The following is a 17,037-nucleotide window of genomic DNA, read 5'->3' on the forward strand; positions in this document are numbered from 1 at the left end:
GCTCCAAAGTACTTCCCAAAACCAAACTTGCACCAAAAAAGGTCATGGTCACTGTTTGGTGGTCTGATGCCCACTGTCAGACCCACTCCAGCTTTCTGAATCCCGGCGAAACCATTGGATCTGAGAAGTATGCTCAGCAAATCAACGAGATGCACTGAAAACTGCAATGCCCACAGCCAGCATTGGTCAACAGAAAGGGTCCAGTTCTTCTGCACAACAGTGCCCAACCGCATGTCGCGCAACCAGTGCTTCAAAAGTTGAATGAATTGGGCTACAGAATTTTGCATCATCTACCATATTCACCTGACCTCTCACTAACTGGCTGCCACATCTTCAAGCATCTTGACAAGTTTTTGCAGGGAAAATGCTTTCATAAGCAGCTGGAGGCAGAAAATGATTTCTGAGAGTTGCTCAAATTCTGAAGCACTGATTTTTACGCTATAGGAATAAACAAACTTATTTCTCATTGGCAAAAATGTGTTGATTGTAATGGTTCCTATTTTGATTAGTAAAGATGTGTTTAAGCCTAGTTATAATGATTTAAAATTCACAGTCTGAACCTGCAATTACTTTTATACCAACCTAATATTTAAAGCAAAATTTATTAGTTCAGGAAAAATAGCTTGAGATATAAGTATTTTCTACAAACAGTACTGAGTTTTTTATTAGTAAGCAGCATTTTTTAAATCTGTTTTCATGTTGCTTCAGTTTTCTGATTGTCTCTTAAGCTTAAAAAAGAAAAACAAGTGACAAATTAGAGGAATTGTTTAGCTAATGCAGGCAAAATCATTCAATGGAAGGAATTTACTTTTCCATAGCTATTTCTGTTTTTAATTTTAAAGTTTTCCTATAATTATTAAATTGTTTAGTTTTGTATATATTAGGATTATGGTCACATATTTTAACTTTGAAAAAAATTTTTCATTATGTAAGAAATACATATCAACTACAGAACATGTACAAAATACAGAGTAATTGAATAATAAATTACATTTAAGGAAAATAACTATAATCCCAACACAAGAAATTCCTGTAATATTTTGTTTCCAACCTAAAACTTTCTCTGCACAAATATACATCTGTTCAAGCATTTACATGTTAGGTTTATTCTTTAAATGGAATTATATATGTATTGTTTTAGAAACTTTTTAAATTTAACAGTATATCATGAATAACTTGTCACGCCCATAAATATTTTTCTACATTTTTTCATTATGAAAATTCCTGTACTTGGAGTTAACTATATAAATACTATGTAACTTAAAAGAATATTATAGAAATTTTATAAGTATTTCAAAGGTATTTTAATGAATTTTTTTCTTTATAGGAGAAAATATATCACTATTATAGTTTAATCCCCAGCTAAATCTATACAGATATTAAATTTTATTTCCATTGCATGAGCCACTCTCATGTTCTTTAAATAGTTATACCTAGTGCCAGTAATTCCCAGAGGAAACAGCCCTTTTTATTTCTCCTTTTGTACACACAGATTGGAGAAGACTCCCTAGAGAGTTGATGCCAAGGAAAAAATGCATAAAAGGTACATTAACTAATTAATAATAATCCAGATAAGAAAAGGTTATTGCTTAACTTCTATCTATATGAAATTGTCAATATAAAGTTACACTCAATGTTCTAAACGCTTTTTCCAAAAGTATTTTTAATATTTTGATTATTTTGTTAGTGCTTTTTGCTGTCGATTTTTTGTTTTGTTTGTTTTTCCCTTAATTAGAAATTTTGATGTGCTAGGGAAAGACTTTTCAATTATGTAGATATTCTCATTTGTATATTTGAAATTTTTTAGATGATTATACTGGCTTTATTTTAAGTTTTTAACTACAACATTTGGAACTGGTAACATTTGGGAACTGGTAGGATAGAACTTTATGGTGTACATAAAATGCCGAAGTGAAAATTTTTGTTGTGTTGTTCTTTCATAATTCCACCAAATAAAAAGCTGTTGAGCATCTACTGTTGCCAGACCCTGTGCTAAGAGGGATAAGCCAGTGAGCAAAGGAGGAGTAAACCTCACCCTCACAGAGCTTACAGATGGAGTAAAGACATTCAGCATAGCGCACTGTCTTCACTGGGAGGTCAGGGAAGGGTTTGTTGAGGAGACGCAGTTGAACTCCAGATTGAATGACGAGTACGAGATTGCTGTGATGAGGTCATGGGAGTGACGCTGGAGAAACCGGGTTTATTAATGTGTTTTTCTTGTTGAGTCTTAAGAGTTCTTTATGTATTTTGGATACTAATCTGTTGGAAAAATATTCCTGCTGTGTGTTTCTCCTTTCCTCTTATACCACTACTGCGTTCACAGCACTTCTGACACTAGATTTAGGGAGTTATTTTTTCTTGCATATCAAACAGTTCTCTGCAACACCAACTGCGTGTCTTATCATTTAATTCAGTTCTGACACTAATTGGAGTTAGCGCTGATCTCACTAAGGGCTCAGTCCCAGGAGACTGCTCCCCACTACAGATGTCAGTCGCAGGTATAGCGTGTCTCCAGGTTTCCCACAACTGCTGTCTGCGTTGGCTACCAGTTGGAGGTTCCCATGGCCCTCCCTGGGGGGATTTGATTTACCTGAACAGCTCATGGGACATGGTGATATATTTACTTATATTTACCAGTTGACTATAATAAAGGTTATGATAAAGACGCAGATGAACAGTCAAGTGAAAAGAGGCATAAGGTCAAGTCTGGAAGGTCACCCATGCATGTCTTGTGGAGTTGGGATGTGTCACCTTCCAGTTCACGAATATGTTCACCAATCCAGAAATTCTTGGAACCGCATACTTTGGGGATTTTTATGGAGGCTTCATTACATAGGCCTGACCAGTCATTAACTCAGTCCCCAGCTCCTTTCCCCTTTTCCAAGGATTCTGATCATGGCTTGATGTATCTGATAGCCAGCCCCATCCTGAAGCCACCTAGCACCCCACTGAGAGTCACCTCCTTAGAATAAAAGAGACTCCTGTGCTCAGTTGCTTCAGTTGTGTCCGACTCTTTGCGATTCCATGGGTGGTTCCTCTGTCCATGGGATTTTCTCCGCAAGATTACTGGAATGGGTTGCCATGCCCTTCTCCAGGGGATCTTCCCAACCCAGGGATCAAACCCATGTCTCCTGCATTGGCAGGTGGATTCTTGTACCTGCTGAGCCATCAGGGAAACTCCAAAAGACACTCCTATTGTCCAGTAAATTCCAAGGAATGTAGATTCTTGTTAGAACAACAACAAAAAATTACTGTTATTACTTAGGAAGTTTTAAGGGTTTTAGCAGTTCTATGCCTGGAACCAGATGCTGAGACCATATATATTTCTTTCTATTTCACACAGTCCTTTTTCAAATATGTCTTTTGCAAACATTTTCTCCCATTCCATAGCTTGTCTTCTTATTCCCTTGACACTATCTTTTACACAGAAGTTTTGAGTTTTAATGTAGTCCGGGTTATCCGTTCTTTTCGTGGATCCTGCCTTTGGTTTTGCATCTCAAAAGTCATCAGCAAGCTCAAGGTCACCTAAATTTTCTCTTATGTTATCTTTTAAGAGTTTCATAATTTTATGTTTTACATTTAGGACTGTGGTCCATTGTGAGTTAATTTTTGTGAAAGGTGTAAAGTCTGTGTAAGTTTATTTTTTTGCACATGGAAGTCCAGTTGCATTTTTCTGTATTTATGTGGGTCTCTTTCTGGGCTCTCTATTCTGTTTCATTGATTGATGTATTTATTTCACCTATACCATAGTTTTGATTACAATAACTTTATAGTATGTTTTTAAAATCAGGTAGGACCATCCTCTAACTTTGTTATTTTTCTTCAGTATTGTGTTGGATGTTCTCAGTCTTTTACCTTCCATATATATAGTAGAGTCAGTTTGCTGATATCTGTAGAATAATTTACTAGAATTTTGAGGTTTCATTGAACTTATAGATGGAATTGGGAATAAAAGACATCTTGAAGACATTAGCTCTTCTTACCAATGAATATGCACTATGTCTCCATTTGTTTAGTTCTCTGATATCATTATTCAAAGTTTTATAGTCTTCCTCATATAGGTCATGTATATATATATTTTGTTAGATTTATACCTAAGTATTTCATTTTGGGAAGTACTAATATAAATAACACTATGTTTTTCATTTCAAATTCCACTAGTTCATTGTTCATATATAGGAAATCTATTGAATTTTGTGTATTAACTTTGTATGCTGTAATCCTGCTGTAATTTCTTATTAGTTCCCAGTTTTTTAGCCCATTCTTTCAGATTTTCTACATATTGTCTATGAACAAAGAAAGTTTTATTTCTTCCTTCCCAATGGCACCCCACTCCAGTACTCTTGCCTGGAGAGTCCCATGGATGGAGGAGCCTGGTGGCCTGCAGTCCATGGGGTCGCTAGGAGTCGGACACGACTGAGCAACTTCACTTTCACTTTTTACTTTCATGCGTTGGAGAAGGAAATGGCAACCCACTCCAGTGTTCTTGCCTGGAGAATCTCAGGGACAGGGGAGCCTGGTGGCTGCCGTCTATGGGGTCACACAGAGTCGGACACGACTGAAGTGACTTAGCATAGCATAGCATGGCAATCTTCATACCTTTTATATCCTTTTCCTATTTTAGTGTATTAGCTAGGATTTCTAGTACAATGTTGAAAAGCAGTAGCAGGTGACGCAGGAGACATGGGTTCGATCCCTGGGTTGGGAAGGTCCCCTGGAGAAGGAAATGGCAACCCTCTCTAGTATTCTTGCCTGGAAAATTCCACGGAGAGAGGAGCCTGGCAGGCTACAGCCATGGGAGCAAAGAGTCAGACACGACTAAGCCCACACAGCAGCATGAATGATACTAGTCGTGACCTAGAGGATCACGAATTTTTAGCAGACTTTAAAGGGCTGAAAAGAATATATCTGATTTGGAGGAATTCATGTTCAAATACATCCCACAACTGCTCATCCTTAGAAGCCCATGGACACATTAAAGATTAGTAAAAGCTTCCAGCGCGTCAGGCTTTTCATTTGTTGAAAAACAAAACAACAGCAAAACTTTCCTTTTCCATTCTGCTCTCATATTTTTGTTGCATATTATACAATTTTTGTGTTTTGTTCTTGGTAAGCTTCTATACTCTCTTTTGTTAAAAATGGTCTCCCCTGATTTACAAGAAAGTAAATAATACCTAAAGAGCCAAAGACAGAAAAGGTCTGTTTCTTGAAGATCCAGCTATTGGCAGGTGTTGTGTTGAAAGAAATAAAAAAATTCAAATATATGCATGTATTTGGCCAAAGATAAAAAAAAAATGTAAATGTTTTGAGGTTGAAACAGTCTTAACAGATTTTAGTAATTTTATACTTCTTTTCCAATTATAAATAAAAGAATTGGGCATTACATAAAACCAGAATGGGATGTAGCAAAAATTGCTGAATGGACTTGAATATGCAGCTATGACTTTCTTGGCTAAGAGATTAATCATTTTTATAAGTTTATTTACCCGACCATGTTCTATAATATCCATTTAGCAGATTTATGTTTTATGAAATTTAAATAATTGACAAAAGTTCCTTAGACAAAAAGACTTCTTGATGTAATTTACATTCCTAGCTAGTGATTTCTGAAATCAGTAATATATGTTGAGAGCTTGTTCATATATGATATGATATTTTACATGCTACAATTAAGATCAAACAGTCTTTGCCATCAAGGGAAACAGAGAAAGTTACCCGTCATTAAATCTAGCTATTTTTTTAAAATAACTTTTGTTTGAGCAAAACCTCACTAATATATATGTTCAGGAGTCTCAAACTTAGAGACTCCCCAAGGAGCAATTTGGTATAACACAATAAATTGTAAATTCCATTAGTTATGGGTCATGTCCACAGTCTAAAAATCTCTTGTTCTGTAGGTTAAATCTTTAACAAAATTACATCTTTCTGAGCCATATTTTCCTGTTACCAAGTAATTTCTAAGTATGTAGCTTGATTTTGGGAAAAGGATGGTAATACTTTGTGATCACAATGGGACAATTTTGTAACATTATCAATTTTGTAACATAACATCATAATTTTTATAACATGTCAGTTTTGGTAACTGACTAGCAAGATCTATATGTGAAACAATTCTCTATACCCTGCAGTTTCACAGTACCCTCAAAATGGAATTTTTTTGATATAGCTTAAAAATTATGTATCCCAAAGCCATTCAAGGGCTTTCCTAGTAGCTCAGACAGTAAATGCAGGTGACCTGGGTTCTATCCCTAGGTCAGGATGATCCCATGGAGAAGGAAATGGCAGCCCACTCCAGTGGTCTTACCTGGAGAATTCCATGGACAGAGGAGCCTGGCCGGCTACAGTCCATGGGGTCACAAAGAGTTGGACACGACTGAGTGACTAACACACACAAAGCCATTAAAACATATTATTTATTATTGCTTTGAGTTTTCAGATTCATGTGATTGGTATGTTCCGTTTAAGTATTTTATTTTTCATTTCAAAGATAATACTATGTTGCCCTCAATATAACCTCTTTCTTATCTCTTCAACCACTGGCAAATGTGTGTTTATTCTGCACTTGTTTGTTTTTTAATTGAAGTGTACTTGATTTTGTTGTTTTTCAGTCTCTCAGTCATGTCTAACTCTTTGCGACTCCATGGACTGCAGCACACCAGGCTTGCCTGTCCTTCACCATCTCCCTGAGTTTGCTCACCCATATCCATTGAATTGGTGATGCCATCCAACTATCTCATCCTCTGTATCACCCTTCTCCTCTTGCCTTCAGTCTTTCCCAGCATCAGGGTCTTTTTCAGTGAGTCGGCTCTTTGCATCAGGTGGCCAAAGTACTGGAGTTTCAGCTTCAGCATCAGTACTTCCAATGAACATTCAAGGTTTGTTTCCTTTAGGATTGACTGGTTTGATCTCCTTGTAGTCCAAGGGACTCTCAAGAGTCTTTGCCAACACTACAGTTCAAAAGCATCAATTCTTCGATGGCTCAGCCTTTTTTATGGTCCACCTCTCACATCCATACATGACTGCTGGAAAAAACCATACCTTTTGACTATATGGACCTTTGTCAGCAAAGTAATGTCTCTTTTTTCAATGCGCTGTCTAGGTTTGTCATAACTTCTCTTCAAAGGAGCAAGTGTCTTTTAATTTCGTGGCTGCAGTCACTTTCCACAGTGATTTTGGAGCCCAAGAAAATGAAGTCTGTCACTCTTTCTATTGTTTCACCGTCTGTTTGCCATGAAGTGATGGGACCGGATGCCATGATCTTTTTTTTTTGAATGTTGAGTTTTAAGCCAGCTTTTTCACTCTCCTCTTTCACTTTCATCAAGAGGCTCTAGTTTTTCTTCACTTTCCGCCATAAGGGTGGTGTCATCTGCATATCTGAGCTTATTGATATTTCTCCCCACAGTCCTGATTCCAACTTGTGCTTCATCCAGCCTGGCATTTCTCATGATGTAAGGGCTTCCCTTGTGTCTCAGCTGGTAAAGAATCCTCCTGCAATGCGGGAGACCTGGGCTCGATCCCTGGGTTGGGAAGATCCCCTGGAGAAGGGAAAGGCTACCCACTCCAGTATTCTGGCCTGGAGAATTTCATGGACTACAGTCCATGGGTCACAAAGGGTCAGACACGCCTAAGCGATTTTCACTTTAACTCTGCATATAAGTTAAATAAGTCAGATGACAATATACAGCCTTGATGTGCTCCTTTCCCAATTTTGAAACAGTCCTTTGTTTCAAGTCTGGTTCTAACTGTTGCTTCTTGGCCTGCATGCAGATTTCTCAAGAGGCAGGTCAGGTGGTCTGGTATTCCCATCTCTTTCAGAATTTTCCATGGTTTGTTGTGATCCACATAGTCAAAGGCTTTAGTGTAGACAATGAGGCAGAAGCACATGTTTTTCTGGAATTCTCTTGGTTTTTCTGTGATCCAATGGATGTTGGAAATTTGATCTCTGGTTCTTCTGCCTTTTGTAAATCCAACTTGTACATCTGGAAGTTCTAGGTTCATGTACTGTTGAAACCTACCTTGAAGAACTTTGAGCATTATCTTGCTAGCATGTGGAATGAGTGCAATTATGCTGTAGTTTGAACATTCTTTGGCATTGCCCTTCTTTGGGATTGGAATGAAAACTGACTTTTTCCAGTTCTGTGGCCACTGCTGAGTTTTCCAAATTTGCTAGCATATTGAGTGCAGCACTTTTACAGCATCATCTTTTAGGATTTGAAATAGCTCAAGTGAAATTCCATCACCTCCACTACACCTGGTAGGCTGCAGTCCATGGGGTCACTAAGAGTCAGACACAACTGAGCGACTTCACTTTCACTTTTCATGCATTGGAGCAGGAAATGGCAACCCAGTCCAGTGTTCATGCCTGGAGAATCCCAGGGACGGGGGAGCCTGGTGGGCTTCTGTTTATGGGGTTGCACAGAGTCGGACACGACTAAAGCAACTTAGCAGCAGCAGCAGCAGCCACTAGCTTTATTCATAGTGATGCTTCCTAAGGCCCACTTGACTTCACACTCTAGGATGTCTGGCTCTAGCTGAGTGATCACACCATCATGGTTATCCGGGCCATAAAGATCTTTTTTGTGTAGTCTTCTGTGTATTTTTGCCACCTCTTCTAAATATATTCTGCTTCTACCATTGTTGCAGTTTTGGCCTTGATATCATAAATTGCCAGTTCAAATTTTTAGTAAAATATCTGGTTGTATAACAGACCAAGATGAGCATAGCCTTTAGCAGGTACCTGTTGCTGTGTGTCATTACTCTGCACCCTGTTACCAAGCAACAGGTCTTGCTCAGCTATTGCTCGTTGCCTCAGTGGCCCTGTCCCCAAGCAGCCAGCTGTCAGTGAGGGACCACTGGGGAAGTGATTCAGTCAAGGATTGGTGGTGTGGTGGTCATCATGTGGACAGTGAGGTCAGAGGCAGATTTAGGCTTTCTGCTGGAGACCCTTCAGCTTACCCAGTCTTGGACCAGTGGGTGAGCAGGAGGGCCCAGGGAACAGACTGGGGACTGTGTCCTGCTGGGCTCCAGAGCCCTGACTAAAGCCCTCCACTAGTCGTGGCTCGGGCCTTCGGTGAGCCTTTCCCCCATACCTGTCTCTGCAACCTAATAGCAGAGGCCGTCTGTCTGGGTCACAGTCCGTAAGACCTGGTCCCCGCCTTTGGGGCGCCTGAGGAGACTGAGGGCCAGTTGAGTTGGGCGCCTAACTTCCTCAGGGATGACAGCTGGGCAGGATGTGGGAACCTGGCCCTGAAGGAGCCACCAACTGAGATTTGCCTCCTCTTAGCCAGGACTGGGACCTTGGAGGGTGAACGTTGTGCCCTGGGACTTTGCCCTTTCTTGTCAGGACAGAGAATAACATTCATCTGGTCGAGATTTTCAGGAACATCATTACCTGATCATGACCCGACTGAGCAGTCTGCAGCTACTAACCACACCCCATCCCTCACCTTTTGCTTTTAAAGGGACTTGCTGAAAGCTTTCAGTAACTGGGGTTCCTAGGGCACGAGCCACCCATCTCCTTGTACAAATCTGTGATAAACCTTTCTCTGTTCCAAACTCTGATGTTTAGTATTGATGGGCTTCAATGTGCATCAGGCACACGGGGTTGCGATTTCGGTAACAGTTGCAGTCTTAGAAAATATCCTATTAAGTGATTATCGTTTGCTCCTTATCATAGAAAATTGCTAATGTGTGCTGATTTATTTTGTTCATTCTTTAAGTTAATTCAGCCTGCAAATTATGTGGCCGGTGTGGCATACCACCCTGCTAGATGGCATATTAAAAGGCAAAGACATTTAATACACAATTGCTGTTATACAAAAATGTGTTACCAGTGGTTTTACTTCAGCAGGCCCCAAATCCAAAAAGGCAAAGGATACAGGCAAAGGCCCTTCACTCACAAATCCTGCGGATGTATTGAAAAAAATTGAGGTAAGGTTTTCTTGTCACTATAGGAACAGACTGAGAAAATATCATACCTCTTTTTGTCTTCTGCAGCCTTTCCACCTTCTGTCTCTTTTAAATGACTTGTGAATTTGGCAGAGTCGAGCCCAGCATCCAGGGTGGCTAGCAATGTTTGAACAGTGTTGGCTGGGAGCTATGGGGGCTCCATCCTATCCTCTCTACTCCCCACCTGTCAGCTTGCCTCACCTTCTATCATCTGCCTCTTTTCCACTCTATTCCTCTTTTCCTCTTGAATTATGCATGGGAAGGAAACATAAATGTATATCTCTAAAAACCTCATTTTTTTCTCTTACTGGTGTATGTGTATTTTTAATGCTTTTATTCTGTCTTATGTCTAAAAGATTCTATTGAGGGAAAATCCTTTCTTATGGCACTTATTTTTATTGCCTTTTAAAAAAATTTGAAAAATAAAAAGATGTAAAATTCTAAAAATTAATAAATTGAAAATATGCCCTCCGATCCCTACCCGTAGCCATCCATCCAAGTCCCCTATTAGAGACAACCAGTGTTACCAGTTTCTTATATATCCTTCCAGAAACATTTTATACATAGAAAATACTATTTTTTCTTTTTAATAACAAAAAGTAACATATTGCACTCTTTGCCTTTTTATCTTATTACTTAAAATATGTTGGTTTCTGTATCAGTCTACAAAAGAGTTCCATCATTCTTTTCTTTCTTTCTTTTTTTTTTGGCTACACTATAAGAATGAACCATAATAAATTTAACTAGTAACCTGTTGATGGACATTACATACATGGCTGTCCTGGCTGTGATTGTTCGTTAAAAAGTATTTCACAGAGGATAGGAAGCTCTGTGAAATACCAGAGGGCTTCCCAGGTGGCTCTAGTGATAAAGAACCTGCCTGCTAACGCAGGAGACGTAAAGAGATGCAGGTTCAATCCTTGGGTGAGAAAGATCCGCTGGAGAAGGGAATGGCAACCCACCCCAGTATTCTTGCCTGGAGAATCCCCTGGACAGAGGAGCCTGGTGGGCTCCGGTCCATAGAGTCGCAAAGAGTCGTACAGGACTGAAGCGACTTGGCGCACACACGTGTTTCATTTAGTGTTTCACTATTGGAAGTAATGCTAGGCCTTCCCTGGCAGTCCAGTGGTTAAGACTCTGAGCTTTCACTGCAGAAGGCGCATGCATTTGATCCCTGGTTGGGAAACGAAAATCCCACATGCCATATGGCATGGCCAAAAAAATTTTTTTAAAAAAAAAAAAAATATATATATATATAAACAGTGGAACAGTGAATCCATGTTAAGTATGTGATTTCACTGTGTAAGGTAGATTTCTAGAAGTAGATTTGCTGGGTTAATTGTTATATGTACTGTATAATATAGAAAATATAGATAATATGCATAAATAATGGCAGATCATTCTCCATAGAGGTTATACCAGTTTATTCCCTTATTCCCACTGTCAATGAATTATCTTACATTGATGGTGATAGTGATGATGATGATGGTATAATTATGATAGCAGCTATTGCTTTTTGAGAACTTTTTAGATAGTGGGCTCTTTGATGAGCTATTTATAGCCGTTATGTCCTTAGGACTTCATAACATCAAAGAGAATAGGTATTATTATTCCTTATTTACCGATGAGGAAGTCAAGGCTTTAAAACTTGCCTGACCAAGTTAGCATAGCTACATGGTAACAGAAACTCATCTTTTTTTTTTTTTCTCATTTCTCCTGTATGGAAAAATCTTTCATTCACCCTTTAAAGATAATCAGTGAGCATTGCTTTAAGTTTCTACTCCCTGCAAGGAGTAGGATGAGCACAGCTGATGGAAGGCACTTAGGAATAATCTCTGATTTAAAAACCTCAGTGTCTAAGGAAGAAGGTAAGATGTGAACTGAACTACTTTAGTGTTTAGGATTAGGACTTAGTTGGCTGCAACACAGCAGGTGGTGGTCTCTGGTCAGTGTCTGAAGGGTTCCCTGCTGCCCGGGACCACCTGTCTCGGCCATGGTGCCACAGCCTGTCTGCCGGACTACTCTGCTGCCCTGATCTCTTCCTCAGGCTCCTCCTGAGGAGATCTTGGAGATCCTGGTTAAATTTTACTTTTGACCAGTACAGGCGCTGAAGATCACTTGTCTGAAAATCAAGCCAGGAGGATTGTTGAAGGAATAGCGCCAAGTGTCAGGTTTAACTGGGATGCAGGGCTGCAGAACTAGCCACCTTGTGTTGATTGAGCACAGACTCTGACTGTTCTTGCAACTTCCTGCAAAGAAGTTGCTCAGATGACGTGTGCTATAAGGACATTTAGTCTGGACCTCTGGATGTGGTTTTTCATCAGAACAAATAGTATCTCCTTATGCCCTACATTTAAACACCTTTTTTCATCACACACATTGTTAAAACTGGAGTTTTAAATCTAGAAATCCCAATAAGTTAGCAACTTTAATAGAACAGTTAGCTTCCAGATGACTCAATTATTCATTTCTTCAGCAAAAGTCGTTGCAGGTTTTCTTTAATAAAACTTCTGTGGAGAGGGAATGGCATCCACAGTCACATCTTATGGTGGGAATAGTCAGACAGCAGTAAACTAATATTTGAGCTTATTTCTGTATGACATGCTTATAGGTGGATGTCTCTGTTGGGTGGTCTACAGTATTTAAACAAAAAGGACTGTTTCCTGTCCATAAGTTAACTGTTTCCAAAATGTTTTCACATTGTGTGTTTTACATTGTTATTCCCGTTGTTCTTAAATCCATAAAGTAGTAAGGGTAAATAGTTACATCTCACAGAAGGCAATGGCACCCGACTCCAGTACTCTTGCTTGGAAAATCCCATGGACGGAGGAGCCTGGAAGGCTGCAGTCCATGGGGTCACGAAGAGTCATACACGACTGCGCGACTTCACTTCCACTTTTCACTTTCATGCATTGGAGAAGGAAATGGCAACCCACTCCAGTGTTCTTGCCTGGAGAATCCCAGGGACGGGGGAGCCTGGTGGGCTGCCGTCTATGGGGTTGCACAGAGTTGGACACGACTGAAGTGACTTAGCAGCAGCAGCAGCACAGAAGAGAAAATGGAGACTACTAAGTAGACAGATGAAGACTAATAGCCTAACACAAAGGGAATGACGTTATGAGACAGTGTGTAGGAGGCCATTTTTCTAAATTTTATAAATCTGATATTTGTTAACTGATTTAGGTATTTTATTTGTTTGGTTTAGGTCTACGTGATAGAAATAAAGTTGAGGTTATTTATTTGGAGATAATTGAGATGGCAGTATTGGAAATCAAGACCTCCCACTCCCTACAGAGATTGAATGAATTCTATATTTAAAAAATATTTTTACATAACTGGTTTAAATAATTCTATTGCTAATTATGAAATAAGAGCTAACAGCATGATTTTTCATATATAGCGTATACTTTGCACAGAGTTAAAAATAGCACTACAATTCACTTTAAACTACAGTCTTATGGGATGTAGGCCTTTTTACTAGGGTTTAATTAAAACAGAAAATAAAAATATTATATCTTAATTAACATTAACATAGCATCATTTTATATATAGGTGTGTATTTATAGACATTTCAAAATATCTGTAAGTACTATTTTGTTTGCTTGCAATTTTCCAAAGGGACTTCCAGTTGGTAAAAATTGCACACATTATATTGTAGTAATAACTCATAAAAGGTAACATGGGTCAGTAGCCCCAGGATGAAGATAAATCATCTTATATCTATTACCGTCATTTTATTTGTTCTAGCTAAGTGGGGTAGGGTGACAAGAAAGGTGGAGTTTGAATTTTTTTAAAAATTGAGACTATCTGATGTAGTCTTTCATTGCCTTTCAGTTCAGTTCAGTTCAGTTCAGTCGTTCAGTCGTGTCCAACTCTATGTGACCCCATGAATCACAGCACGCCAGGCCTCCCTGTCCATCACCAACTCCCGGAGTTCACTCAGACTCACGTCCATCGAGTTGGTGATGCCATCCAGCCATCTCATCCTCTGTCGTCCCCTTCTCCTCCTGCCCCCATTGCCTTTGCTTTCCTTAAATTCATATTTGAGTGGATTTTAAAAAACATTTAAGAGCCAAATGGAATAAAGTTGTAGTTATGCCAAATACAAAGTATGTTTTCTCTCTGTATGTAATCTACAGAGCAAATATCTTACAATAAGATGCAGTATTTACAGATTTATGAATTAGTGTTCTAATTACTGATTAAGAATAATAATGTTTTAGCTAAACCGATCTTATGCCTCAATTATGAGTATTAATGTATAAAACTATTGCTGTTCCCCACCTCTTACAAAACTTGTGAAATTCTGTCACTTGTGCAAATTAAACATAGGACAGATTAGTGGGTTGATAATAACAGTAATGAAAACAGGTCACTTTTATCAAGTGGAAAATAAATGTTGGTAGTCATAATAGAAATATAAAGATATTATCTTAAATCGGCATCTAACTGAAGGTGGCGTAGTGATTTTAACAAGGTAAGTGGAGCCATCACATAATCAAAGATTTTCTAACTCTGTATCTCTTCTTTGCCTCCATTCTTAGGAGTGTTAATAAGTACTAATAGTGACTCAGATTTGAGTTTTAATCTCTCTTTTTTTCAACCTGCCAGATACATTACGAAACAAAAATCCTTGGATATGGGAAGTAAATAATGAGAGAGAACAGAGATAAAAACAGATATCAGGTTTTACAGCAGAAACCAACACAACATTGTAAAGCAATTATCCTCCAATTAAAAATAAATTTTAAAAAATAATGAAATGTTAAAAAACATGGATAATCTGCAAATAGGGTAATTCACCCCAAGATGACTTGATATTATTTTAAACAGTTTCAGTTAGCAGCTAAAACATAGACACTTTGAAATGTTACCATTACATTCTCTTTTCTCCTTTCATGAAGGAGAAGAAAAAATAACATTCTGAAAGTTCTTCATAAGCTGAATCAAAATATTTTAGAAGGAAGTAGGATAGTAATCCGGAGAAGGCAATGGCACTCCACTCCAGTACTTTTGCCTAGAAAATCCCATGGATGGAGGAGCCTGGTAGGCTGCAGTCCATCGGGTCGCTAGAGTCAGACACAACTAAGCAACTTCACTTTCACTTTTCACTTTCACTTTTCACTTTCATGCATTGGAGAAGGAAATGGCAACCCACTCCAGTGTTCTTGCCTGGAGAATCCCAGGGACGGGGAAGCCTGGTGGGCTGCCATCTATGGGGTTGCACAGAGTCGGACACAACTGAAGTGACTTAGCAGCAGTAGCAGGATAGTAATCATAAAAATAAAGCACTATGCTGTAGAGCTGAAATCGAACCATTTCCCAAGACCAAGTTTTTTTTGTGTGTTCTTTTTTTATATATTTTAATTTATTTGGCTGCATAGAGTCTTTCTTAGTTGTGGCACATGGGATCTAGTTCTCTGACCAGGGATTGAACCCAGCCCCCCTGTCTTAGCCACTGGACCACCAGTGAATTCCCCCAAGACCGAGTTATGAAATAACAAAATCAAAGAAGGTACCAATGTAATGACGAGCCAGTGAGTACCTCCTTTCTTGAGGAGGTACTCCTCAGTGTCCTAGGTGAGGAGCTGGAGGTGTTGGGAAGGGAGGGTTAGAATTAGGTGGTAGGTAACTGTTCTCTTGAGGTTGAGCAGGAACGTCAGAGTCTGGTGGTTTCCATTTAAATTAATGAAGTTCATTTATACTAGGAATTGGAAAAGAAAGGTGATGGTGAAAAATCAGATGAGGAAAATGAAGAGAAAGAAGGAAGCAAAGAGAAAAGTAAAGAAGGCGATGATGATGAGGAAGACGATGCTGCAGAACAAGAGGAATATGATGAAGAAGAGCAAGAAGAGGTAATGGGCCATTCTGGGAGAGTAGCAAAGGTCCTGAACTTAGGATGATCTAACAAGGAATCAGATATGTGGTATGTAATTAAAATGTTAAACAAAAACCAAGTTGATGGGAACCAGGGGTATATTATTATCCATGGCATCAAGTCTTTGGCACTAGGAGAATTATAGCATTGAAATTATAGTGATACCAAATGGAATGTAGGAGGTAAGAGTTACTTGTTAGACAGCTTTGACCGTGGAAGTCCGTAAGTTAGGGAAATGGTTCAGTTTAGTTTCAGATTTATCTACTTATCACTTTAAGTCAGCAATGAGGTATAAATTACGGGTTTAGTCATATGTTGAGGGGGTATCCAGAAATACCATCAGGTTTTAAATCCCAAAGTGCATGTGGATGCTATCAGAGAACATTCATAATTCAACCTCAAGTATGACTGAGTCAGAACTCCGTATTTTAGATTTGGGATTTCCAACTTTCAGAAACAAGGTGCATTTCAAAGTAAGCTGGAGTCAATCAAGCATGGTGATTGTGTTGGTCACGGCCTCTTTGGGGCTTTGTAGATGCCTCACGTAAGAAGGCTTTGTAGATGCCTCACGTAAGAATGTGTTGATACATTCCAGTGACCACTGTCTTCACTCCATTTTGGCTTCACACACCACAATGATGAATCTTTCTTTTACCTGAACTTCTCCACCTAAGAAATCTTAATTATATGCTACAATTGCCTTAAATTTTGGTTTTATATTGGTGTGCAGGAAGCGTACTGATTCATTTTTATCTGCTTCCAAATGGCTAGCCAATTGCCTGCCTCATGTACTAAATAATTTTCTTTCTGCATTGATTTGAAATTCTCCTTTATCAGCTCTTAGATTCCTTCATCTGCTTAGATGTATTTCTGGCCTCTGTTCCATTGATCTATGTCTGAATCATCACTAAGACATTCCAATTAATAGAAACTTCTCATTATTTGTTAATATTTTAAGAGCATGTTACTCTTTTTTGAAATTTTCTTGAATATTCTTTGGCTTTTGAAATGCTCTGTTTATAAAGTCTAGACTTGAGCTGTGTTTGAAATTAAGATCTGTCCTAACAAAAACAACAAACATTAGAATTCTAGTAATTTCAGAATTCTATATAGAGTACTAAACACCACCAATGGGTTCATATAACTGTATTTCATTTTTAAAAAACCCAACTTTATATTTTAATAAACAAATGATACATATTTTAAAGGTG

General features: G+C 38.7%; 1 protein-coding gene across 6 annotated transcripts in view; it reads left to right on the plus strand.

Moving 5' to 3' along the window:
• The window catches only part of POLR3G (RNA polymerase III subunit G), a 46,590-nt gene that overhangs the window by 24,715 nt on the left and 4,838 nt on the right, over window positions 1-17,037 (plus strand). For 5 of the 6 annotated variants that reach the window (XM_070373126.1, XM_070373125.1, XM_070373122.1 and 2 more), the window contains 3 exons: window positions 1,493-1,543; window positions 9,848-9,930; window positions 15,657-15,803. In XM_070373126.1, coding sequence (XP_070229227.1) covers window positions 1,493-1,543; window positions 9,848-9,930; window positions 15,657-15,803 — 281 coding nt within the window. The remainder of the gene's footprint in view (window positions 1-1,492; window positions 1,544-9,847; window positions 9,931-15,656; window positions 15,804-17,037) is intronic. The other variant, XM_070373123.1, reaches the window with a different exon arrangement.

This window comes from Bos mutus, chromosome 7 (genome assembly GCF_027580195.1).
Source record: "Bos mutus isolate GX-2022 chromosome 7, NWIPB_WYAK_1.1, whole genome shotgun sequence".
NCBI lineage: Eukaryota > Metazoa > Chordata > Mammalia > Artiodactyla > Bovidae > Bos > Bos mutus.